Source organism: Arvicola amphibius, chromosome 12, assembly GCF_903992535.2.
Source record: "Arvicola amphibius chromosome 12, mArvAmp1.2, whole genome shotgun sequence".
Taxonomy (NCBI): Eukaryota; Metazoa; Chordata; class Mammalia; order Rodentia; family Cricetidae; genus Arvicola; species Arvicola amphibius.
In genome coordinates, this window is record NC_052058.2 from 121,646,113 (window position 1) to 121,672,044 (window position 25,932).

The 25,932-nt window shown below is 52.4% G+C and overlaps 2 protein-coding genes across 3 annotated transcripts; one reads left to right on the forward strand and one right to left on the reverse strand.

The window, feature by feature from the left end:
- Positions 1-1,673: 1,673 nt before the first annotated feature.
- Tead2 (TEA domain transcription factor 2) lies at positions 1,674-20,178 on the forward strand. Its single transcript, XM_038313671.1, has 12 exons — positions 1,674-1,725; positions 3,138-3,375; positions 3,996-4,060; positions 5,669-5,731; positions 7,286-7,393; positions 7,490-7,548; positions 10,664-10,728; positions 12,721-12,863; positions 16,021-16,194; positions 18,419-18,580; positions 19,134-19,286; positions 19,413-20,178. Exons 2-12 carry the CDS (start codon positions 3,144-3,146, stop codon positions 19,524-19,526), a joined length of 1,338 nt encoding a protein of 445 aa, XP_038169599.1. The 5' UTR covers positions 1,674-1,725; positions 3,138-3,143; the 3' UTR covers positions 19,527-20,178.
- Positions 20,179-20,196: 18 nt separating this feature from the next.
- Positions 20,197-25,133, reverse strand: Cd37 (CD37 molecule). 2 transcript variants are annotated; one of them, XM_038313672.1, is made up of 8 exons: positions 24,960-25,133; positions 24,799-24,871; positions 23,516-23,640; positions 23,356-23,430; positions 22,443-22,547; positions 21,762-21,968; positions 21,195-21,278; positions 20,197-20,502 (listed from the first exon to the last, which is right to left on the reverse strand). In XM_038313672.1, exons 1-8 carry the CDS (start codon positions 25,026-25,028, stop codon positions 20,425-20,427), a joined length of 816 nt encoding a protein of 271 aa, XP_038169600.1. In that variant the 5' UTR covers positions 25,029-25,133; the 3' UTR covers positions 20,197-20,424. The 2 variants fall into 2 exon arrangements, with proteins under 2 accessions (XP_038169600.1, XP_038169601.1); XM_038313673.2 differs by having other exon boundaries at positions 23,516-23,617; positions 24,960-25,012.
- Positions 25,134-25,932: the final 799 nt, after the last annotated feature.

The window sequence follows — 25,932 nt, forward strand, 5'->3', positions numbered from 1 at the left end:
GTCCATCTCATGACCGTGCTTTCTTTGTTGTTTTGGGGGTTCTGTTTGTCTGTTTTCTTAGAGAACGTCTGTAGTTCATCACACGGCATAGCTCTTCATGAACACAGGCATGAGTCATCCTGAGTCGTCTGGGAAGAGGGAGCTTTGGTTAGAAAATGTTCCCAACGAACTGGCCTGTAGGCAAGTCTGCAGCACCGTCAGGATTAATGATTCCGTTGAAGGGTCCAGCCCACTGTGGGCGGCTCCACCCCGGGGCCAGCGTTCCCAGGTGCTGAGAGATAGAGCCAGTGAGCAGCACTTCCTCACCGCCTCTGCTTCAGCTCCTGCCTCCAGGTTCTTGGTTTGACTTCCTGCCTTCCTGCTCTGACTTCCTTTTAAGATGAACTGTAACTGTCATCTTAGATAAAACCATTACTCCCCAAGTTACTTTGATCATGGCAGTCTTCACAGCAGTAGAAAACAAACCAGGACGTTCAGGACAGCCTCGACCTCCCAAGCGCTGGGAATATAGATGAGTGGTATCATTTTTACTTAGACTTTTATATTTAAAAGAGCAAAACCCTAACTCTTTTGCCCCCCAGTTCTCCAGGCTCCGCCTCTATTCTGCGACAGGTACCACTTGCAGCCACCAGTGCCAGTGTAAGGAGGAGTCTACACTTCCTTGGATCTTCAGGAACTCTGGGGGGGTCCAGCCCAACAAGCTTGACTCTAGTTCACAAGGAAGCTGTGTTCTTCTCAGAAGTAAACAAACCCACCCGACACCTTACTTATCAGACAGAAACAGGTTGGACCAGCGACAGCTCCGCGGTGGAACATCTGCCTAGCACATGTGAGACTCAGGGTTCTGAGTTTCATCTCCAGTTACACACACAAGGACACACGCGCGCGCGCGACTGCAGAGATGGCTCAGTGGTTTAGAGCACTGGCTGCTCTTCCAGAGGACCTTGATTTATTTGACTCACCCACACAGGTGGTCCACAACTATCTGTAACTCCAGTTACAGGGGATCCAGTGCCCTCTTCTGGCCTCTGGCAGACATGTAGAAAAACGCTCATACAGATAAATAAAATTTAAAAATCTAGAAACAGAATAAGAATAAAAACACATATAAAATTGGTAAAGATTATTTTGTTTCCTTGCCAATTCCACATCCTCAGCAAACACACATGACAAAGCAAACTTGGGCCCCCTGGTAGAAAGAAGGAGGCGGGCAGTTCCCACGCGGTCCCAGAAACACGCACCTCACCTCATCGCGCGGAACTTCCCACCCCAACTCACACACCCCAAGCACAATTCCGATTCCCGCCGGCGTGACTTAGGTCGCGTTCCTCCATCAGAACTCCCTCAACTCCCAACGCCCAATACCTTCTCCCCCAGACACCGGAGTCCAGGTACCAGCCCTCCTCCCTCATACCCAGGGTCCAGATCCCAATATTCCTCTCTGAAACCCAGGGCTCCAGGCCCCAGCTTCCTCCCTCACAGCCAGGAATCCAGGCCCCCATAACTACTTCCTTTCCTAGAGACCCCAACATCTGCACCCAGTGTTTAGATGGCCTCACACTCCCAAAGCAAACACCTTGCCTCGAGTGTCACGGTGGTATCCCGAGCCTGCTGCCGGGCCCGCCCCCCCCCTGCGGTCCCTCCCACTTTTCCCAAACAAAGCTCCCGGCAACTTTCTCCCTGTGTTGCCCCGCCCGCCCGCGGCTCCCCTGCCCAGGCCGGGAGGTAGGAAGGCGCCGACGGGAATCGGGATTCTGCTTGGGGTGTGTGAGTTGGGGTGGGAAGTTCCGCGCGATGAGGTGAGGTGCGTGTTTCTGGGACCGCGTGGGAATTGCCCGCCGCCCTCTTTCTGCCTGGGGGCCCGAGTTTGCGTTGGGATACAGCCGTAGTGTGGCGCTGGAACTTTCTCAGAGTTAGGGGCCTGGGGATGGCCTGCGGCAGGAGGAGCGCGCGGGGTGGCCGGGGGCTGCGGACCCAGGACGTGGAGCGAAGGGTCGCAGCTCTCCTGTTGGTGCGAGGCGCGCGCCTCCCGGGCCATCCTTTCTGCAAGTGTCCGCCCTGTGGGCATGTGGCCCCCTCACGGAGCAGAGCAGGCGCAGGGGTGGCCGGACGAGAGCCACGAGGCCCCTTGGACCTACGGCCATGCTCTTCTAAGGCTTGGGGACCAGGGCACGACATCAGGGATGTCTGTCTCGCCCGGCTCGTTTGTCTCTTTGTCTGGCCACATGGAGGTGGGCTGGGTTGGGTCCTGGACGTTGCTAACCACACTGGGCTGGGCCTGGGGGGTGGTGTCTTTGTTCGCTTAACCTTCACCAGGTAGAGAGTCCAGAGGAGGGATGGGACTTAGAACTTTGGGAGCCTGGGAAAGTTCTGGAAGACATGGAACCTCCAGGGAGGCGGTATCGGACAGTACGGGAAAAGTTTTCCCGGTTCCTGGCCTCCGGAAAGTCTATGGGAGCTTGGGTTGGAGCGGAGCCCAGGGGGAGGGGGCGGACCGTGGAGGCTGCTTGCACGCAGGCCCCGCCCACAGTGGGGGTTATGGGGACTGGGGGAGGGGATGCCTGGGCTCTTTGTTCTGGCCTCCAGATGGCTGGACGACTGAGGGCCAATGCCTGAGGCTTGATGGGCGCCCTAGCTCCAGCCCCACCTGGTTCTGTGGTTACTTTCTGGTCTCAGCCAGAAAGCCATGACGATGCCCCTTTCTCTGTGCCTATCTGGGTTTCTGTCCCTGGGTCTCTGCCCCACCCTCTCGCTGGATCTTGGACTCAGCCTGCCCTTTTCCTGCAGCTGCTGCTCCGCTCCTTTCTTAGCACCTGTTCCTTCTTAGTGGGACTGGAGGTTTTCACTCCGGGCAACTGATCAGACTCCGGTCTTCCCTAAAGTCTTTGATCGGACGCAGAGCGGTGGCCTCAGGCACCGCTCTGAAGTGGTCAGGTGACTTTAACCCAACGCAAGTTCCTCCGAGGGCTCGGGAGAACAGCCTCCCAGGTGCCAGGCTTAGGTTTCTCTCCTCCCTCAGACCCAGGGGGTCGAGGCTTCAACCCACCCAGAGGTCCAGGCCTAACTTCCTCCCTCAGTCAGGGCTCCCGCCGTGTTCTCGCAACACCATACGTAGCTGCTGATATTTGTCTCTGCAGGCCCAGATGGGGGAACCCCGGACTGGGGCCCCCCTGGATGATGGCGGGGCCTGGACGGGCAGTGAGGAAGGCAGCGAGGAGGGCACTGGAGGCAGTGAGGGTGTTGGAGGTGATGGGGGCCCTGATGCAGAGGGTGTGTGGAGCCCCGACATCGAGCAGAGTTTTCAAGAGGCCCTGGCCATATATCCTCCGTGTGGCCGACGCAAGATCATCTTGTCAGATGAGGGCAAGATGTATGGTGAGTTCCCGGTGGCCGCCCTGACCCCAGTGAGGAAAGTCACACTAACCAACGTGTCCAGAGTCTAGCCAGCTGTGGTGGCACACACCGTGAGCATTCAGGGTCACCACAGCTACATTCTGAGCTCTATGCTCGCCTCGTCTTTATAGACCCTGGCTCAAAATAATAAAAATGAGGCCAGGTGTGGTGGCGCACGCCTTTAGTCCCAGCACTGGGAGGAGGCAGAGACAGGCGGATCTCTGTGAGTTTGAGGCCAGCCTGGTCTACATAGTGAGTTCTAGAACAGGCAGGGCAATGTAGAGAGACCTGTCTCAAAAAAGAAAAGAGAAAAATATATAAATAAATGAGAAAACAGAGGATTGTACCCTTCCCACAACTTAGAAAGACTCTAGAAAAATCTGCACAGATTAGGGGAAACTGAGGCACAAGAAGACTTCAGTGATTTGTCAGTGGCCACATAGCTAGTATATGACTGACCTGTGACCCTGAGGAGTCCCTCAGCCTGGCCTGGCTGTAGATGAGTGAGGAATGTTGGCTTGCTAACTTCAGCCCTCATCCTTGTCTTCTCTGGCAGGAAGTTCTGCTGATAGTCTTGCTCTTTTCCATTTTGACCCCTCCAGGCCGGAATGAACTCATTGCCCGTTACATCAAGCTGAGGACAGGGAAGACGAGAACGCGCAAGCAGGTCTTAAAACTGACACTTTGGGGCTTTGGTTTGGGGCCAGGCACTTCCTGAGGGCCATCTTAATGTGCTCGTTCAGGTTCAAGGCAGATGTGGTTCATGTGATTAAAAAGGAAACGAAAAGCTTGTGTGTGTGTGTGGTATAGCCATGCTTGTGTGTGCATGAAGCGTGTATGTGTGTGTATCCACGCATATGTGTGCATGAAGCCTGTATGTGTAGGGGGATCCACATGTGTGTGCATGAAACTTGTATGTGTGTGCATGAAGCGTGTATGTGCGTGTATTCACACATATATGTATATGAAGCCTGTATGTGTAGGGGATCCACACGTGTGTGCATGAAGCTTGTATGTATATGGTGTATCCATGCATGTGTGTGCATGAAGCCTGTATGTGTGGGAGCATTGGTGTATGTAGGGGGCAGTATGGATACATGTGTTTGCATGCAGCCTGTATATGTATGGGGCTATCCTTGCATGTGTATGCATAAAGCTTGTATATGTGTGGGGGTATCCAGGCATGTGTGCGCATGAACCCTGTGTGTGGGGGGGTATTGATGCATATGTGTGAATGAGCATGTGGAGGTACGTGGATGACCTCAGGTTTCATCTCAGTAGCTGCCTACCGCTTTGAGACTGGGTCTCTCTCTGGCTCGAAGCTTGCTGATTTGACCAGCCTGTGTAGCCAGCAAGTACCAGCCTGCACCTGTCTGTACCCTCTAGTGCTAGGATTATAAATTTGCATGGATTGAACTGACGTCCTCATGCATGAAGGGCAAACTTTATGGACTGAACCCTGGCCTCTATTTCATGCCCTGTGTTGTAGGCATGTCAGATATTTCTGTAAAATATTTAGATTATGAGCCTGTGAAATGGCTCAGTGGGTAAAGGGGCTTGCTGCTAAGCCTGGCCTGAATTCCACCCGTGGGACCCACATGGTAGGAGAGCCAACTCCCACAACTTTTCCTCTGACCTCTGCATATGCACCGTGATGCACTTGAACCCATATATGTAAAAAATGTAATACAAAATGTTTTTAAAAAGATGTATTTATTATGTGTACAGTGTTCTGCCTGCAGGCCAGAAGAGGGCACCAGATTTCATTACAGATGGCTGTGAGCCACCATGTGGTTGCTGGGAATTGAACTCAGGATCTCTGGAAGAGTAGTCAGTGCTCTTAACCTCTGAGCCATCTCTCCAGCCCAATACAAAAAAATTTAAGTACACTTTTTTTAGTGTGTGTGTGTCTGTGTGTAACCATGTGCCATGGAATGCATGCAGAAATCAGAAGACAACATTCAGGAGTTGGTTCTCTTCTTCTGTCATGTAGGCCTTAGGGATGGAGCTCCAGGCATTAGGTTTGGTGCCAAGTGCCTTTACCTGCTAAGCCATCTCGTCAGAGCTGATGTCTGTAGGAGGGCTATTACGAAGGGGCTCAAAGAGACTGAAAGCCAAGAAGGAAGGACAGGAGGGGCTTGGACCTGGAGGAGTAGCTGTGGAGGCTGCCCTTCTACTCCTGCAGATGGGTGTGCTCACCTGTGGAGGAACAACGTACAGCTACAGGGACGAGGGGGGCGTGGCCTGTGCTCAAATCTACTTCTCATCCCTACAGGTCTCCAGTCACATCCAGGTTTTGGCTAGAAGGAAATCGAGAGAAATTCAATCCAAGCTGAAGGTAAGGATAATAAAGGTAGAGAGGCTGGGCAGGGAGAGGGAGAGAGAGAGGGAGACGGAGGGAGCGGGGAGGGAGAGAAGGTGAAGGGGAGGTACAAAATCAGAGATTCCATTTGAGAAGAGGACAGAGATTCAGAGACACATTGGGAGACTCAGAGAGATGGGATGGGCACATACACATGGGTGTGGGAATAGATAGAGATCCAGAGACAGAGAAACAGACAGACAGGCACACACACCACACGGAGGGAATGGGGAGATAAAGAGAGAGATCCATTGGGACCAGAGACCCCGAGGCAGTGGCCTGGCCTGCAGGTGCAGGTCTGCTTATCAAGCAGACATTTGTATGACTACTGTTTCTGATAGGATGTCTCTGTCTGCGAGAGCCCTTCCTCCCTCCGTCCCTACTGGTCTCCTTTCCTTCCTCCCTCCGTCCCTGCTGGTCTCTGTCTGTGAGAGCCCCTCCCTCCCTCCGTCCCTGCTGGTCTCTATCTGAGAGAGCCCCTTCCTCCCTCCGTCCCTGCTGGTCTCCCTTCCTCCCTCCATCCCTGCTGGTCTCATTGTTTTCCTTTTTGTTTCTCTGTCCATCCTTGCCTCCCTTAGCCTGCTTGTGTGCTTTATGTGCGGGATTGCACTATCTACTCTGTCTGCTTGTGTGCTTTATGTGCGGGATTGCACTATCTACTCTGTCCACACTGCTGTGAGTGCCCTGTGCCCTCCAGCCTAATCCCATCCTTGTTGTTTTGTGTACAATTTCTTTTCTTTTAGCCTAGTTATTTCCTGTTTTGTTTTGTTTTCTCTTGAGACAGCGTCTCTGTGTAGCTTTAGCTGTCCTGGCTGTCCTGGAACTCGCTCTGTAGACCTGACTGGCCCCAAACTCAGAGCTCCTCCTGCCTCTGCCCCCTGGGTGCTGGGATTTAGGGTGTGCAACACCATTGCTGACTTACTTCCTGTTCTTTTACTTAGAAATGCTCCCTTCCTTTTCTGTAGGTCTGCATCCCTGAGGTTCCTTCCTATCTTTCTGTACTTTCTCAGTCCCCTCTGTGTTCTGTCTGGAATACGAAACTCCCCCTTCCTGTTCCCAGGGGATTTTGGAAGTCTCATTTCCTGTAGCCTGGGCATGCGGAAACACTATGTCTAGCCCTTTCTTGACTTAGAAAACCCGTTAGTATCTTTTCCTGGGCTTGTGAACCTTTCTCCCTCTGAGGTAAGGCGCATCCTGCTCCGTGTGCAGCCCCCATTCGCCTCTTACAGGCTGACTCAGGGCGCCTCTGCCAGGCTGACTCAGGGCATGTTCCGGTGCAGCCTGCAGTTCCCTTGGCACCCCCACCCCCACCCTGGGTCAGACTCTGAGTGTGGTAAGTCCCCGTGCCCCTCTTCACACCTCTGTACCTCCCACACTGCCCTTCCTGAGGAGGCCAGCAGGGGCAGAAAGTGTAGGTGGGGACCCTGTGTCATAGCTCCATGCCTTCATCTCCTACCACAGCCTGACATTATCCCACAGTGGCTATCCTGACTAGAACTCCTGCTAACTTGGGCCTCAACCTTTCCCCAGGACCAAGTCTCCAAGGACAAGGCCTTCCAGACGATGGCTACCATGTCTTCGGCACAACTCATCTCTGCACCCTCCCTCCAGGCCAAGCTGGGTCCTTCTGGCCCTCAGGTGGCCTGGGTTGAGAACTGTGGAGGTCTGGGGTGGAAGGATGGAGCTATGATGGCCAGCAGGGGATATCTGACCATTATCTGTGTCTCCTCCTAGACCACTGAGCTTTTCCAGTTCTGGTCCGGGAACTCTGGGCCACCGTGGAATGTTCCAGAGTGAGTACTTTGTGTCCCCTGCACTTCCCCTTTCCCTCCCACCTACATCCATTTTGGACATAGATTCTGGAGCCATGCCTGATGACTTTGAAGTCTAGCCCTGCACTTTGCTGGCTAGGGTCTTGCTGGGGGTGACCCCTTCTATGCTTAGGGCCTCCTTCCCTCATCTCTGAAAAGGGGTGCATGGAAAAAATGGCTCCTAAGTGAGAACATCAGTCCTAGAGGCTCATGGCAAGGCAGATATAAGGCCCAAAGGCTACTGGAGGAACATGGGAATTCTAAAGCATCATGGGAAGGCAGTTGTTTGGTGAAGTTCTCCTGGGAAGGGTTGAATGGGTTCCAAAGGATCACCTTAGAGGAATGCAGGGGGCCCAAAGGATCATGGGAAGGCAGTTGTAGACCCAGAGGCTCCTATAAGAGACAAAGGAAGCCGTAAAATCTTGTGGGAAGACAGTTATGGATACAGGTGGTCCTGGAAGGGAGAAAAAGGCTCAGAAGCTTATGGGGAGGAAGTCTTAAGGTTCCTTGGAGAGACAGAGGACTCCTAAGTATTACGAGAAGGGAAACTTAAGGCCCAAGGCTCAAGGACAGATGAGGGGTTCCCAAAACGCTGTGAGAAGACAATAATAGACCTAGAGGCTTCTGGGAAGGATGAGTGGGTCTCAGAGGATCACGGGAGGGCAGTTATAGACCAAGATACTTCTGGGAGGGGCCGTTAGACTGCTTGTGAAGGCTCGCTTCCAGACCCCTGAGGTGGCAGGCACGAGGTCTAAGGGTGGGGAAGGGGTTACTGTATTCTTTCATTGTGGGGAGAACACGAATCTCAGGTATCTGGAGACTCCCTGGGCATTGAGGATAACCAGATGTGTTGTAGAAAAAGGAGTCCAGCTGGGCAGTGGTGGTGCACACCTTTAATCTTAGCACTCAGGCAGAGGCAGGCCGATCTCTGTGAGTTCAAGGCTAATCTGGACATAAGAGCTAGTTCAGGACAGGCTTGATAGCTACAGTGAAACCCTGTCTCGAAAAACCAAAAATAGAAAAAGGAGCCCTAGAACCAGCCTAGCCTGGCTGGATGCTGGTGGTGAAGCCTGGCTGTGTGAGGGCAACATGGGAGTTTTGTATTATCAGAGAATAAAAGATGACAGGCTGTGGGGTCCAGCCACCGAGTCCCTAGGGGCTGCGGGGACTGCAGGTGCGCTGCAGAGCAGGGTGGCTGGGCGCTGGGGGAGACCAGTGCTAATTAGGCCCTTGGTTTCAGGCATACACCGTGGAAGTGTGCAGCATTGTGAGGAACCACCGGGGGTTTTCTGGTGAGGGAGAAAGTTCTGGGGTTTTCTCTGAGGTTAGTAGGGTTTAGCCGGGCGAAAGGTGGGGGTGGGAATATTCTAGGCAGATAAACAACACGTGTAAGTCTCACAGAGATAAACAACACGTGTAAGGCTCACAGGCAGGAAACTGAGGTGAGCCTCTGCAATGACAGGGGACACTGTTTGATATTAAATACCTGCATAGTGTCTGGGCGTGCACTTATCGAGGAACAAAGGGGAAGCTGTGAATTCCTGGACCTGGAATATGTAAGGAAAGAAGAAGGAGGGGAAATATATATGTGTGTAACATGTGTGTGTATGCATGCATGTATGTATGTATGCACACATATACGCATGTAATATGTGTGTATATACATATGTATACATACATAGCGATCTATAGAATTGAGTTCATTCCAGGGCTCTGTGCTTGCTAGTCCAGTGTTCTACCACTGGGGGCCATCTGTAGCCTCAAGGGTCTGCTTTTTTTTTTCTTTTTTCATTTATCTATCATCTATCTATCTATCTATCTATCTATCTATCTATCTATCTATTTATTATGCATACAATATTCTGTCTGTGTGTATGTCTGCAGGCCAGAAGAGGGCACCAGACCTCATTAAAGATGGTTGTGAGCCACCATGTGGTTGCCGGGAATTGAACTCAGGACCTTTGGAAGAGCAGGCAATGCTCTTAACTACTGAGCCACCTCTCCAGCCCCTGCTTTTTTTATTGGTACTGGCTCTGTAGCCCAGTCTAGATGCTCCTGCCTCCACCCCCTAGTTTCTGTGATGTTGACTGTGCCACCATACCCACTAAGAACTCTGCTTTAGAAGGCTAGGGGTGTATCCCTGAGGAGCTGACATGTGGGTGATGGCCAGGTGACAGGAGATCATGGCGTTGTGGGACATCCATTGAAGGACATATTTGAGAGCTGGGAAGAAGAGGCCCTGGGATTCCAATGGGAAGGCCCCTGGGGTTTGTCTTATTCATCTTGGGTTGACCCTTGACCTCTCTGACCTCTGGAGTGTGAATCTACAGTGATTATTTGTGAGTCGCCAGTTAAACTAGAATTGACTAAATTTACAGCTGGGCATGGTTGCACATGCGTTCCATGCCCTGGGAGACAGGGAGATAGGTCCCCTCTGTGAGTTCTAGGACAGCCTACATAATGAGACCGTTTCAAAAACAGAAGAATTAAATTTACACGAGAAGTTCCATTCTTCAGGCTTGACTAGCGCTAAGTGGCAATCCACCTCCTTGGGACAGCACAGAGGTGGAACATTGCCATCATGTGGAACAGGTGTGGTGGCTCTTTCCCGTTATCCCAGCATTCCAGAGGTTGAGGCAGAAGGATCTCGAGTTCCAGGCAAGCCTAGGCTACACAACAAGACCCTGCAGGAACCCAAGAACTGGGGTGCAGCTCAATGGTAGAGCTTCTGTCTAGAGTCCCCCAGTGAGGGCTGGGGATGTGGCACAGAGATAGAGCCCCTGCCTAAGATCCCTGAAGAGGGGGATGATACTCTGTGGAGCACATGCATAGCATATTTGAATCACTAGGTTCCGTTCTAGTCCTCGTGGTTGGGAATGTCTGGGGTTGGAGTGCAGGCTTTATGGCACCCTGGCTGTGTGGCTTTTGGGGGGTCAGTTGACATTGACCTCAGTCACATGTGAAAAACACGAGGAGCAGTCATTGCACCCACTGCACCGTCATTTGTGACCGTTCTGGCCTGGGAGCCTTTCATGATCAATGACGCTGCTTCAGACAGCGCTGTTGACCACACTCACGGGTTCCTTTTGTCCTGCAGTGTGAAGCCTTTCTCCCAGACACCGTTCTCCATGTCATTGACTCCCCCATCCACCGACCTACCAGGTGAGAGCCTGCTCCCCTGCTCCCGTCTTTCTGTTCCTGATCCCAACAGCAATTCTTTCACTTTTTTCTCAACTGTGTACAACCGAGTGGTTAAAACTTAAATTTGCTGAAACAGGAGGAGAAGGGGGAGGGGGAGGAGGAGGGGGAGGAGGAGGAGGAGGGGGAAGAAGAAGAAGAAGAAGAAGAAGAAGAAGAAGAAGAAGAAGAAGAAGAAGAAGAAGAAGAAGAAGAAGAAGAAGAAGAAAGAAATACAAGGCCAGAATGGCGGCTTCAGGCATGGCTGATCTAGCAGCTCAGTGTGAAGATTAGGGACTGCTTCCATCTCTTCCCTGGTGGCAGCTGCTTCTCCATGTAGCTCTGCCGATAGCCCAGAATTCTACACCAGTTTGACCACGGAATGGCCACAGGGATTGGTGAAATCCCTTGGTTTGTCTCTTTCTGTTGCCGTGACATGCTAACACCATGGCCAAGACCATTGTAACCAAAGATTTCATTTTGGGCCATCTGTGATGCCAGACTGGAAGCGTGGTGGCAGGAACAAGAAGCTGAAGGCTCCCAACGCGTATTTATTTATTCTTTTGAGGCAGGGCTTTGCTGTTCCAGCATTCGCTCTGTAGACCTGGCTGGCCTGGAACGCTCAGTGGTCTGTCTCTGCCTCTCATTGCGGTGACTAAAGGCACATGCCACTACGCCCAGCCTGTGGGCTCACATCTTAAACCACACACTTAAAGTCGAGGAGCACAAACTAGGAATGATATATGGCTTTGAAAGTGCCAGGCTCCCTCCCAGTGGCAAGGCCGTACCTCCTAAACCTACCGCACGGCACAGTGGGTTACAGCTACGCAGGTCACCACACAGTTAAAAATGCTGCCAGCTCCAAGCGGCAGTGCTGCTTTCTGAAGATGCCACTGTGCTTCACACTGCTAGCAGCCCGGCCACTAAGACCGTAGCCTGAGGGGAATTCTGTCCACCCCCCCCCCACACACACACAATGGCTCTGCTGCTGCTAAAGGTAGCCTGAACTAAATCTCTACATTATTATAAAATTCAAGATTCAAAGGCCAGGGTGAAAACCTGCAAGCTCAGAAAGTTAGAGTCGCAGCTGACTTTCTCAGTTGGCGTCCCAGGAAGCCACTCTTCCGCACCACCCCAACTAAAAAACCCATGCTCAGCTCCTTCCTGCTACTTCCTGTCATCTAGCTGCTAGCCCCGTCTCTCTGTGCCTAGGTTAATTTTATTTAATTAAACCAAATGCAATACACCTTTAAATAGACAAATGCAGCATAAACAAATTAATCCATTTTTGCCTAGTTAAACACTCTACAATATAGCAAACCATCCAAATTAAAACAAGGAAAAGTAAAGGCTTACTGATTCCAGCTGATGCAAGGTCTGGAAGTAGGCTTACCGGCTCAGGCATTCAGGCCAGGTGCCTCTGGAGCTGCCTCCGCCCCACCATGCCAACGTGGCTGCCTCCCTGCCTCATCATGCCAACGTGGCTGCTGCTACTCTGCCATGTCCCTTGCAAGCCAGACTTGGTCAGGTCCAAAAGCTTTCTTAAATTTTATCTCTTGAATTATTTTTTGGTAGCCTCCAGAGGCCAGAAGAGAGTGCAGTGGATCCCTTGGAACTGGGGTTGCAGACTATTGTGAATCCAGGTCTTTGAAAGAGCACCCGGTGCTCTCAGCAGCTGAGCCATCTATCCGGTGCCTTCACCTTATCCTTTTTTGAGGCAGCCGCATGTATCCCAGGGTGGAACTTGCTTTGTAGCTGAGTATGACTTTGAACTCATGCTCCTGCCTTCACCTCCCAAGCCCTAGGATGCTGTGTGCTATTCCAAGGTCATGCTGGGGAAAGGGCCCAGGGCTGCCTGCTCTCTGGGCAGGCGCTCTGCCAGAAGAGCCGCTTCTCCATCCCTGTCCATAGCTCTAAGTGGAGGTGGCCAAGAGGACACAGTCCATTGTTGTGAGCAATTCTTTCTTCTCTTTCAAGGGTATGAGCCGCCCCCAGCCCTCTCACCCCTGCCCCCGCCTGCTCCATCTCCCCCAGCCTGGCAGGCTCGGGCCCTGGGCACTGCACGCCTGCAGCTGGTAGAGTTCTCGGCCTTTGTGGAACCACCGGGCGCAGTTGACTCGGTGAGTGAAACCTGCAGCGGTTGCTGGGTGATGCTGGAGTGGAAAAGAGCAGGACAGGAGATAGCAGCTGGTCATCGTCGTTGGTGTGTTGGTGCGTGTGCGTGCGTGCGTGTGTGTGTGTGTGTGTGTGTGTGTGTGGTGTGTATGTGCGTGCGTGTGTGCGTCTGTCCCCAGTCGCCAGCCTGAGGTGTGTCTACCTTGTGTTTTGAGACTGGGCTTGGGCTTACCCAATAGCCCAGGCTAGCTAAGCAGTGAGCCAGGGGATAAACTAGTCTGCTCAAGGGGATTAAAATTGCAGGCCCGTGTTGCCGAGCCTGTTATTATGGTGTTCTGGGAATCGAACACAGGGTATTCAGTTATTCATCTAATAGCAAATTCTCGCCATTGGACCAGCTTTGCAATAGCACACTAAGGGCCTGGAAAGAGCCATAGTTCTGCTTCTCTGGTTTCTTTATTGTTAAGGTGGGCCTCAATCTGTAGCTCAGGCTAGCCTTGAACTTCTTGTTTCTTTCCAGCTCAGCTCCCTGAGGGCTGCTATGGCAAGTGTGCACCACAGTGCCAACTTTTCAATGCGCTGAGCGGAAGTGCTACCCCAGTGGTGTGGGACCTGGGCCTTGCCATTTCTAGAGTTACAGAATCTTCTGGGTTCTTGGAATCCAGCCAGCAGGCGGAGGAAGAAAGAGTGTAGGATCTCCTGTGGCCAGGTTCACATGCCATTGGCCAGATCTTAGTCATGCGCTCACGCCCAAGTGCAGAGGCCTGGGAGATGCATGTTCACTGCATGCAGTATCTGCAGCTGCACTAATGCAATCCACCAGGCTGTCAAGGTTTCTAAACAAGGCAGTGCTGCTGAGAAGTCTGTGATCCCATAGCCCTGGACCCTGGAGGAGCATTGCTTTGGGCTCAGAAGTCAGCCTGAAGCCTGGGATTTTAACTCAGGAGAGTGGCAGCATTACAAAGCTCTGGCTTCCAGCCCCAGGGCTGCGTATACTGGGCGTGGTGGTGCACGCCTGCACTCGCTACACTCTGCAGGTGGGGGCAGGGCGGTTAGAAACCGCAGTCATCCTTCACCCTGGGAGTTCTGAGGCCAAGCGCAAGACACTGTCTCAACAAGACCACACAAGCCAGCAAGGCAGCACGTGCCTTTAATCCCAGCACTCAGGAGACAGAGGCAGGAGAATCTCTGAGAGTTTCAGGACAGCCAGTACATAGAGAGACCCTGTCTCAAACAAAACAAAACCCAAAACCAATTTGCTCTATAATAGTGACTTCAAAGTCAGCGTGGGCTACAGAAAGTTACCCTATCCCAAAAACCAGGAAGAGGAGCCTGGTGTGGTGGCACACATCTTTAATCCGTCCACCACTTGTGAGGCAGAGGCAGGCGACACTGAGTTCCAGGCCAGCAGAGCTACAGAGCGAGACCCCAGTGCGAAACAAATGGACTGCAGCAATAAAAACAAAACCTCAATCAAAAAGTAAAAACCAAAAAATCCCAAAATATATATATATATATATATATATATATATATATATATATATATATAAAAGAAAACCAAACAAAATGCCCACAGCCAAACTGAAGCACCTCCTTGCATCCCACTTGGCACAAGCTGAAGCCCTTTAGCTGCTTACAGATTCCTATGCCATGTGAACTCTGTTCCTGTGGTCTCTTGCCTGTGAACTTACCATGGCCTCCCTGCAGCCTCAGCACCTTCCTGCCTGCCTTCCCCACAGTCTGGTAAGGGCCATCTCTGGGTCTTGCTGTGAGTGGCTCTGGCTAAATTTTCTCATGAGACTTTTCCCAAGCCTTCTCCTAGAAAAATACCATGTGCCATCTTTTTATTGGGGTTTTAAGTGTCTGTGTGTGTTGCAAGGTGCCCAGAGAGGCCAGAAGAGAAGCATCTGGTCCCCTGAAGCTGCAGCTGCAGTTGTGAGCTGCCTCTCTTGCAGGCTTAGGCCATCATACCTGGGTCACACACTATCACTTCTGAGTCTTTTTCTATACTTGCCAGGATATTTTTCATAACATAAATTATTCCTGACATTTCTATTATCTGTAAGTTGATTTTATGCTTCCCTTCTCTATGGTAGACTGAATTCTGTCTAAAACACCTGATTGGTTTAACAAGAAGCTGAGTGACCAATAGCTAGGCAGGAGAGCGGCAGGGCTGCCAGGTGGAGAGAATAAGTAGGAGAGACCTGGGAGGAGAAGATCAAGGACCAGGAAAGTAAAAGAGGAGGACACGGGGGCCGCCATCCAGCCAGCAAGCTCAGGGACTTAGTGGTCTTTTAGCCCCAGGACTGTACAACCAGCCTGTCCAGTGTTGTTGACTTCCTCACATTCTGGGGCTTGCCACCCAGCTCGCATGTAAAAACACGGAGACTTATTCTTTCTTATGAATGCCTGGCCTCAGCTTGGCTTGTTTCTAGCCAGCTTTTCTTAGATTATCTCGTCTGCCTCTTGCCTCTGGCCTTTTACCTTTCTCTAAGCTTCCCTTTACTTCCTACTCCATGGCTGGAGGACGGCCCCAGTGCCTCCTCTTACTGCTCTTGGTCCTTGATCTTCTCCTCCCAGGTCTCTGCCTACGAGCCCAGCCCATCTTCTCTCCTGCCTAGCTAATAGGCCGGTCAGCTCTTTCTTAGACCAGTCAAGTGTTTTAGACGGCAAAGTAACATGGGGTCACAGAGTTAAAACAAATGCAACATGAAAGAACGCAGTACATCTTTGCATCTCTAAACAAATGTTCCACAGCATGGACAAATGTAACACATCTTTACCTAATATTCTACAACACGTCTAGCTCTTCCCTGTAAAGGACATGTGTGAGCTGGGCTTTGAGGGTTAAATAGGAGTTTGCTGGGTGCCGCATTGTAAATTTCAGGAACAGAAATGGAATTTTCAAGGAAATTAATGACAAAATATGGTGGGAGGTGGCAACATTGCAGAGAGGAGGGCAGGCGCTGGGTTCTGGGAACTGAGTCAGCTCTGGAACTGTGTGAGGGATGGAAAATGTCGGAGAGGTTAGGCTGGAGAGTGGGAGAGGACGAGGTGTGAGCAGACTGGGACAGACTGCGGGAGCCACCGGGCTGCATGTGGTCTCAGCCGTGTCGGGTGAGGATCTGGGTGTAGCTCATGTCCCCTCACCCTGTGTCACAGTTCCAGAGGCACCTGTTTGTCCACATCAGTCAGCAGTGCCCCAGTCCTGGAGCGCCACCCCTGGAGAGTGTGGACGTGCGACAGATCTATGACAAGTTCCCCGAGAAAAAGGGTGGCCTCCGGGAGCTGTATGACCGAGGGCCACCCCATGCCTTCTTCCTGGTCAAGTTCTGGGTGAGTGTTCCCGAGTCACGGCTCTATCAGTCAGGCACAGGGAGGGTCTTGGTTCTGCCTGGGCCTCCCTCAGACACAAAACAAACACTGTAACTGTTGGGTTTGTTTCACTCTTTGCTCTTTGAGGCCCTGCCACCCAGCTCCCAACTAAATCACACAGGGAGTATTATTTATGAATGCCTCACTCTAGCTTGGTTTATTTTTAGCCAGCTTTTCTAACTTGAATTATCCCATCAACCTCACACCTCGGGCTTTTCCTTGTCTCACTTCTGTATTATCTTTCTTTCACTCTTACTCTGTGACTGGCTGGGTGGCTGGGTGGCTGACCCCATGTCCTTCTCGCTTCCTTTTAGTGTTCCTTGATCCTCTCCTCTCAGAGTTCTCCTCTTATTTATTCTCTGCCTGCCAGCCCCACCTATCCTTGCTCCTGCCTTGCTACTGGCCATTCAGCTCTTTATTAGACCAATCATGTGTTTTAGACAGGCAAAGTAACAGCTTTACAGAGTTAAACAAATGCAACATAAAGAATTGCAGCACAGGGCTGGAGAGATGGCTCAGAGGTTAAGAGCATTGCCTGCTCTTCCAAAGGTCCTGAGTTCAATTCCCGGCAACCACATGGTGGCTCACAACCATCTGTAATGTGGTCCGGTGCCCTCTTCTGGCCTACAGACATACATACAGACAGAATATTGTATACATAATAAATAAATAAATAAATATTTAAAAAAGAATTGCAGCACATCTTTGCATCATTAAAGAAATATTTCAAAGCATAAATGAATGTGGCACACCTTAAACTAATATTCTATAATAAAGCACTATCTGGTGGAGCATGTCGGCCGAAGGCAGTGCTTCCTAAGGCCTGCTCTATGACAGCGCCGAGTGGAGCAGACTGGGGACATGGAGGGCTGTCCGTAACCAGCTGTCTGGTATGGTGTCTGGTTGCATGACTGGCACTGATGAGCTCAGGGGATTTCAGTCAGTTTGGTTTCCCTGGGTGTCTGGCTGTAGAGCTTTTGAACCTTGTATTATAGTATATGCCTGTCATTCCAGTGCTCAAGAGTCTGAGGCAGGAGAATACAGAGTTCAAGGACAGCCTGGACTATTTAGGGGGACTTTAGCTCAAACCAAACCAAACAAAAAATAAGGGCCAGGCAGTGGTGGTGCACGCCTTTAATCCCAGCACTCGGGAGGTAGAGGCAGGTGTTGTCTGTGCGTTTGAGGCCAGCCTGGTCTATAAAGTGAGTTCCAGGACAGGCTCCACAGCTACTGGGAAACCCTGTCTCAAAAAAACTACACCCCCCCAAAAAACAGTAATAAAATTAATAAAATAATAATAATAATAATAATAGGGGCTGGAGAGACGGCTTGGCAGGTGAGAGCACTGGATGCTCTTCCAGGGGTCCCCGGTTAATAATGGGGGCTGGAAAGACGGCTCGGCAGGTGAGAGCACTGGATGCTCTTCCAGAGGTCCCGGGTTCAATTCCCAGCACCATCATGTATCTGCAATCCTGGTTCCAGAGGAACTCTTCTGGCCTCTGATAGTACTGCACATGTGTGTTGCTGAGACATACGTGCAGCTGAACACTCATGCATATAAAATAAAAGTAAATCAATCTTGGAAAAAGACACAAACAACAAACCCCCTAAGCTTTCTGTGTGGAGGCCTGCTAGGACTCTAAGTGGGCTGCTGCAGACTGACCATAGGCTTCAGAGCTCCCCCGACTGTCTGAAGCCTGACTCCTGATGGAGTGGGGGGGCAGCCGCCAAGGCCTTCCTCCGATCCGTGGCTTGCTGTATAGTTGTGTGGCTGGCCCCTGGTGTCCTCCCCTCCTCTTTGTTCCTCTTCCTTCCCCGGTTCTCCTTCTGTTTATACTCTCTGCCTGCTTGCCCGGCCTATCCTTGCTCCTGCCTTGCTATTGGCCATTTAGCTCTTTATTTGGACCATCAGGTGTTTTCGACAGGCAAAGCATCACAGCTTCACAGCTAATCAGATGCAGCATAAAAAAAAAGTCACATGCCTGAAAATACTATCCCCAACACCCTCCATCCCTAGTCTTCCTGGAACGGTGGGTGGGTCTTCTGCTCATGCCAACCCGGGGACTTTGGATGCTGAGACAGGGTATGTGTGGGGAGAGCAAGTGGGTGCAGCTCAGGAAGCCTGGAGGTCGGGATTTGTCAGATTTCCCTCAGTTCAACTGTGCCTCTTCATCTTGTCTTTCAGGCGGACCTGAATTGGGGCCCAAGTGGTGAAGAGGCAGGGACCAGTGGAGGCAGCGGTGGCTTCTATGGAGTGAGCAGCCAGTATGAGAGCCGGGAGCTCATGACACTTACCTGCTCCTCCAAGGTCTGCTCCTTTGGCAAGCAAGTGGTGGAGAAGGTGGAGGTGAGGTCCCAGGACTAGAGCACAACGTGCATTCGGAGTAAGCGGTCACAGGCATGTGGGCAGGCGGGGTGAGGGAGGGCTCAGTGCACATGCTAGGAACTAACTCCACGGAAGGCTGAGGGTGTAGTTTAGTTGGCAGAATGCTTGCCCTGTACCATGTAGACCAGGAGTTTCAAGTCTATCCTCAGCTATGTAAGGAGTTCCAGGCTGGCCTGGCCTACGAGACCCTGTCTTAGACAACACAGGAATAAGCAACTAAAAGCCACAACTAGGGCTCATTTCAAGGGTTGAAAGGTCTAGGGAGCGAATCTGCAAGATGAAAAAGGTTCTTAAGGGTGTGCTAGGAATCTGGAGTGAGGAGGGACTGGAGAACTTGGGGACGCAGTCTGGGAGAGGGTATTGGGGTGTTTGGAGGTCACTGAGGTCTCCGACTGTGACTCTGAGGGGATGCAAGGTTCCTAGTTTGCAGGTTGAGAGGCCCTGGTCATTAAAGGCGGGGTGCTGGGGGACTCTGGTTGGTTCTTAGGGTGGCCACTGTGCTTCCCACTCCCAGACAGAGAGGGCCCAGCTGGAGGATGGACGCTTTGTATACCGCCTGATGCGTTCCCCCATGTGTGAGTACCTGGTTAACTTCCTGCACAAGCTGAGGCAGCTGCCCGAGCGCTACATGATGAACAGCGTCTTGGAGAACTTCACCATCCTCCAGGTGACACGCTGGGGCGGGCAGGAGAACGTCACCATCCTCCAGGTGACACGCTGGGGTGGGTAGGGCAGTCCCCCCACACAGACTCCCACCCCACCCCACCACAGCATGCGCATGTTCTCCCAGCAGGTGGTGACCAACAGGGACACTCAGGAATTGTTGCTGTGCACTGCCTACGTCTTTGAGGTCTCCACCAGTGAACACGGAGCCCAACACCATATCTACCGCCTGGTCAGGGACTGATGGGGCCCTGCTGGTGGTTGTCCTCAGAACACACCCTTCCTAGGAAGGAGCCTTTGGCTCTCCCTGTGCCCCTCATTTGGAGAGAGGGCCATGTTAAAGAGGCCTGATTTCAAGCTTGAGCAAGGGGTGCTGGCTCCTATTAGAGGGGAATCCTAAAACTTGAGCTGAATGAGCTGACCTCACAGGGAGCATTTGACAGGACACTTCACTCCTGGGCCTCAGGGATTGGGGACAGGAGTGCATGCCCACAGGTGCAGCACTGGTCTCTCAGTTCTACAGGGCCCTCTGTGCTCTTCTGCAGAAAGAAGCCGGGCAGTGTGGGAGACATTACTCAATGCCTTGTGCCCTTCCTGTTTTCCACCCGCCCCATGTCTGCCTCTCCCCCACACCCTTTCTCCGATCTGGGATGTCACGATTGAAGATAACGGCTTCCCAGCTGGGGGCAGAATGAAGTGGGACCTAAATTTTTTTTAATATAAGGAGATATTTATACAGTGTTAAGATTAATGTTATCTCAGCTAGGGCAAGCAGTGGGGTGGGACTTCTTAATCTCATCCCCATTCTAAGTGAGCCTCAGACCACCCTGCCACCTTCCTTTCCCCAAGAGTGATGGTTTATGTTCCGAAGGAGAATAAAGCTATTTTTACCAAAACGAAGGGGATTTATTTGAGGTATCGTGTGGGAGGTGGCAGACAGATGGTGTGGAGAGGAGGGGATGGGGAAGGAAGCTGGGGACAGAGGGAAGGCCCTGGCCCCATGGGGGAAGTGATGGCTGTCAGTAAGGGCAGACACCTGGATCCCCAGGGATTGAGTCCCAAGGCACTAGCCTTAAGACCAGCCAGGAAGGAAACATTTCTTGGCTGCGTGGAGGTGTGGGCGCCAATGCGACGGGCCAGGCCTAGCGGTACCGGACCAGCCGGTCATACACGTGGTCCAGATTTCTACACAGGAATATTGAGAGCGTCATGAAGCTGAGCTGCAGAGAAAGACAGTGTTTCAGGGTTGAAGAAGGGGTGGTGCCCGAAGGGAGAGGCAAAAGGAGAAGCAAAAAGTGGGCGTGCACAGTTTAGAGTGACTGGCGGCGCTGAGAGCAGGCAGCCCAGTGGCAGTCTGAAAGCTCAGAGGCAAGCCCAGCGTCCTTTATTCTGGAGACGCGGCCGTCTCTGCGTGTTCCCCGACCTCCACCTCAGCATCTGCGCTCTCCGTCTCAGGCTGCTCTTCGTCCGTATCCCACAACGGCCAAGGTCCCAAAGCCATGGGTAGTTTGCCTTGTGCCTTGTCCCCCCATGTCGGGCAGGCACCCGCCATGCCCCAGCTGCCCCACGGGGTGCTGCTGCGTCCGCTGCTGCTGCTAAGCCCGCCCCAGCGCCCGCTGCTGCCATCAGCGCTCAGCCGGGGCGTAGGGCTCGAACCCTCGGCTCCCTGCAGCGGCAGCACCGGCTCTTTGCTGAGCGTTCTACGATGTAGCTGCAGACACAGCGCCATCTCGCTTACCTGCGGGAGAGGGTGGCGGGCAGCGCACGCATATGGCCAAGAGTTTGCAGAAGCCAGGTCTCCGCCCCATCCCATGCTAGTGCTGCCATAGATAGACGCAAAGCAAGCGTGTTTCCTCGGCAACGGGAATACATCTAGATAGACCATTCACTTATGGGGGCGGGGCCAAATCACCTCAAGAAGACCAGCTCCCAGGCAGATAGCCACTATGGAGATGAGATTGTTGTGCAGCCACTTCCGGAGGCTCTGCGCGCAGCCCTGGGGTTGCAGGAAAAGTATAAAGGTGTTGTTGCTTCTGGAACTCACCCCCAAGCCCAGGAGCCCCTCAGATCTTCTTTTAGGTGCCCAATGCCTAGTTATCCAAACATGACTTCTCCAAATTGCCTTGTGCGGGTGGTCCAGACTCCGCTCCGCCCTTGTTTAGGTTTCGCCTCTCACTGTGAGGGCCCCGCCCCATGGAGCTACGCACCACCACACCACCGACCTCCAGCTCCTGAGTACGTCACGCCCATTGATAAAGGATCTCTGCCTTTTCTTGTAGCTGCCCCCACCTACCTTTCTTTTCTGGATTCCTAATGCTTGTGCGGGCCACAGTCACCTCTGGGGGACCCGCTTCTCCTGACCTCCTTGGGCCACGCCTTTGATCTAGCCGCACCCTCCAAGCCCTGCCCGCTTTCTTAAAGACTCCGCCCTTTAGAGATCCCGCCCACCGACGGCCCACCTCCCCAGTGCCCGTCCCACCTCGCGGTAGTAGGGAGCTTTTGCGGGAAGAGTGCATAGGTCAGCGGTCCCCCAGTGCTGGGAGAGGAGCTTATCATAGCTTGAGGAGTCATTGGTCGCCGTGGAGTTGTAGCAGGAGCAGGGCACCAAGGGCCCCTCAGACTCGTTCCCTTTCAGCATGCGGGCGCTGATCCAGTCCCGGGGAGAGTGCCAGCCGCAGCAGCGCAGCTGATGGGATGGGGGGTAGAGTCAGGGACCCGGGGTCTGGGCTGTAGATGTGCAGCCAAGCCTGGGAGGCGGGTAGGGATGATGGGTATGTAAGGTACAATGGGGCCAAGGTGACCTGGGCTCTGCAGAGGAGCATCAGGTGAACCTGAGATTGTGGGTCACCCGTGAGATTCTGTCTTGGGATAAGAGCTGGACTACATGCGAGGACGGGAGTTCCTCGCATAGAAATTTTGGGACTGGGGTGGAGCAACGTCAGGGCCAAGGGTCTGGGGACTTAGCTACATGGGGACAGTGAGACTGTCATCTGGGGGTACTCAAGCAAAGAGACGAGCGTAAGGAAGAGGGAACAGGTGACCCGCGGCCCACACAGAGGCAGAGTCTCCTTAAAGCCCAGGCTGAAGCTGAGATTTTAGAACCATGTTAGAGTCCAGGGTGTTAACTGTCTGGGACATGAGATGTAGGGAGCTCACACACCTGGAACTGCGTGTAATCCCAGTTCTCCTCAGCCGCTGTATCACCCAGGTTGGCGCCGTAACCTTGGATCGTCTGCAGCACCAGCTCTTGCACCCTTCGTTCCAGCTGAGAGGGTGTAGGTGAGGATGGAACTAGTCGTCCCGACTGCCCCAGCTCCGCCCATGGTGTTCACCCCAGACGCCCATCTTTGCACCCTTAGGTTTCTTCCTGAATGACTGGCAGTGCTCTCTTCCTCAGAATCTCAGAAGTGTTTCTATGGGTTTTTACACCTCCGTTGCTTCTTCCTCTTTTTTTTTAAAGTTTGAATTTAATTTTGAAATAAAATTATTTTGGACTAAAATTATTTTCCTGTAACCCACATTGGTCTGGAACTCTTGGTCCTCCTGACTCTATATTCTAAGTGCTGGAATTACAGGTACCCAGGATTGGGGACCAAACCAACCACCTCATGAGTGCTAGGCAAGTACTCACCAGCAGAATAAATGCTAGGCAGAAGTCAGTCTACCTGCCTCTGTCTCCACCCTCCCCTCCCTCTCCAGAGTCTCTCTATGGAACCCTGGCTGCCCTAGAATTTGTTGTATAAATCAAGCTGTCTTCAAAGCAATCTGCTTGCCTCTTCCTCCAGAGTACTGGGGTTAAAGATGTATGTCATCACACATGGCCCCTTCCTTTTTAATAAATGTGGCCTCACTTTATTGCCCAGACCAGCCTTGGTCTCTTGGGCTAATTAATATTAGCCTGTGACAGCTAGGACCACGCCAGCGTTCCCTTTCTGTGCCTCCGTCCCCGTGTCTTTCTGACTGTCGCTGTGTATGTGTGTTGTTTTGGGCCTCAGCTTCCTGGTTGATGGCAGAGCCCACCTGCCTTTGTTTCTCTCCCCACTCCTGCCCCTCAGCCTCCTTGGTAAACTCACCCGGGTCCGCTGAGTGTAGATGAGGATCCCCATGGTGATCTGTGTGGCAAATAGGAGCAGCAGCATTCCAAAGTACTGAGGACAGAGCGGAGAGGGAGGTAACAGGTGAAAGGAGGCCTCTGAGGGGCAGGATGGAAAGGTGATGGGCAGTGTTACTCACCAGGCCCAGAAGACAGCGCAGTTCCTTCAGAGCCCCCAAACAACCCAGGAGGGCCAGCATCATGGTGAGGACACCGGAGACAGCCAGGACCTTGGCCCAGGTCTGCAGTGGCATGAAGGACAAGCCTGAGGCAGTGAAGGTCAGTGAGGGCCGGGCCGGGAAATAGCAACTGCACTTGGCTATCCCGGCAGAGCACTGTCTCCCGCCCTGAGTTAGTTTTTCTCCCTTTGAGATTCTCCTCCTGTGTTTTGGCTCCTGGTCCCACTTCTCCGGACTTTGTAGTCTCATTTCTGTGGTATCTCTTGTCTAGTGGCATTGGATCTATTTCTTAAACCCCTGGAGGGCCACCAGGTTAGAAATCATTTTCCTAAATTTTTCTTTTTCTTTTTTTTCCCCCTGAGATAGTCTTTTGTAACTTAGACTGGCTTGAACTCACTTTGTAGCCAGGGGTGACCTGGAACTTCTGATCTTCCTGCCTACACCTCCCATGTGCTGGGATAACAGGTGTTCTGAAGTACGCTGAGAACATTGTTTAACTCAGTGATCAACGTGGTAAATAAATATGTGTTGCTTTTTTGTTTGTTTGTTTGTTTTTTGAGATAGGCTTTCTCTGTGTAACTCTGGCTGTCCTGGAACTTGCTCCGTAGACCAAGCTGGGCTGGAACTCACAGAGATCTGCTTGCCTCTGCCTCCGGAGTGCTGGGATTAAAGGCGTATGCTACCATTGCCCAGCTGCGATGCTAAGGATTTGATTCTCCCTTCATCAGTAGCTTCCTTGCTATAACTTATTTCTGCTCTTCCCCTTCCCAGCTGTGTGACACCTAGCAAGACACTTCCCTTCTGTGAACCTCAAGGAGGGAGGGTCTGTGAGCCCCAGCCCAAGATGTGACACAGGAAGTATTTGTGAAATGTCTATCATTTCTGTTATTGTTTGGAATCATGACCTCATTTTGTTGCAGTTGTTTTTGAGCCTGTCTCTCACATAGCCCAGCCTGGCCTCCAACCCACTGTGTAGGCTCTTGCTCCCCTTGCTCCACCTCCTGGAGCTCGGATGGTAGGCACGCACCAGGACATCCAGTTTACACAACCTGTCTGCTAGGAAAGACACTGCACAGAGGTGCAGTGGCAGTGGCCAACGGGCCACTAGAACGTGAGCCCTGTCTGAAAAGTTGGTAACTCCTGAGGACCTCTGGGGCAAAGGAGATACCAGGCGATGCCTTAGGGTGGGGTTCTGGGTCAGGTCCACCCTGGGAAGACCCTCCTTTACTGCCCAGCCCCCTCACCTATAAAGAACGCAAAGCTGGTCTTGTCAATGAGGACCCAGATGCCAAAGCAGAAAAACAGGCTGCCTAGTACCTATGGGAAGAGAAGAGGAGAGGTTTGCGGGCAATCCAGGGCCATGGTGGCCCTGGGACCCCTGCCGGGCAGCCATGAGCAAACTCACAAAGAAGAAGAGGTTGAAAACGAAGAGGAAGTACTTGATGAGGCTGAGGCAACTCTCCTGGGCTGACATCTTCTCCTAGATGGGGAGCGACCAGCTTGAGGAACCCAGCAGAAGAGGTGTTGGCCACAGGGGACCAGGGGGATAATGGTCGGAGAAAGAGAGAGACTGAGAGAAGGAGGCACAAAGGAAGAGGGCAGAGAAAGAGGAAGTTCCAGGGGTGGAGCTCCACCCAGCCCTTTTCATTTAGTAACTGTCAGCTGAGTCCTTGTCTTCTTCATGGCTTCAACAGAGCACACAGCAGTACCTTGGAATACGTGCGTACCAAGGACACAATGGGTGGTCCCTCTCAGGTGTCTATGGCTCAGGGAGGGTACACAGGGCCTCCTGAAGGACTTCCACCCACATCTGGGTCCTGGAATCTCAGGGCTGTCTCTGCAGAGGCCAACCTCACAGACACTCTGACCTCACTGCTCCCTGGCTCCGCCCCTGCATCTTGCGGTCCTCTGTTTAGGACCCACAGCCCTTGAACTAAACTCTCTCTCTGCTCTTCTTTGTCCCTTCGGACTCTGTCGTGTGTGTGTGTGTGTGTGTGTGTGTGTGTGTGTGCGTGTGCGTGCGTGTGCGTGCATGTGTGTGTGTCTGTGTGTGTGTGTGTCTTCCCCCACCAGACCAGGTGCTCCCATGTGCGTAGGGCTGGGGTTGGACACCAGAGGAAGTGAAAGTGGACAGAGGAGGTGTGACAGTCCCAGGGGTGAGGAGAGCAGCTAGGCAATGCCTGAACATCCGGTGGAGGAAGTGAACCTCAGGTGGCACTTCCTGCCTCTGTGGAGAAACCTAAGGGGAGGAGGTGCCAGAAGAACCAGGCATGGGCAGTGGGGTGTCATTTAGCACACTCAGCATCTCCATGGTTTCCTATGATGTGCCCATGTGTCCCTCACGCTTGTCAGGTCCCCAGTTCCTCACAGACTTACAG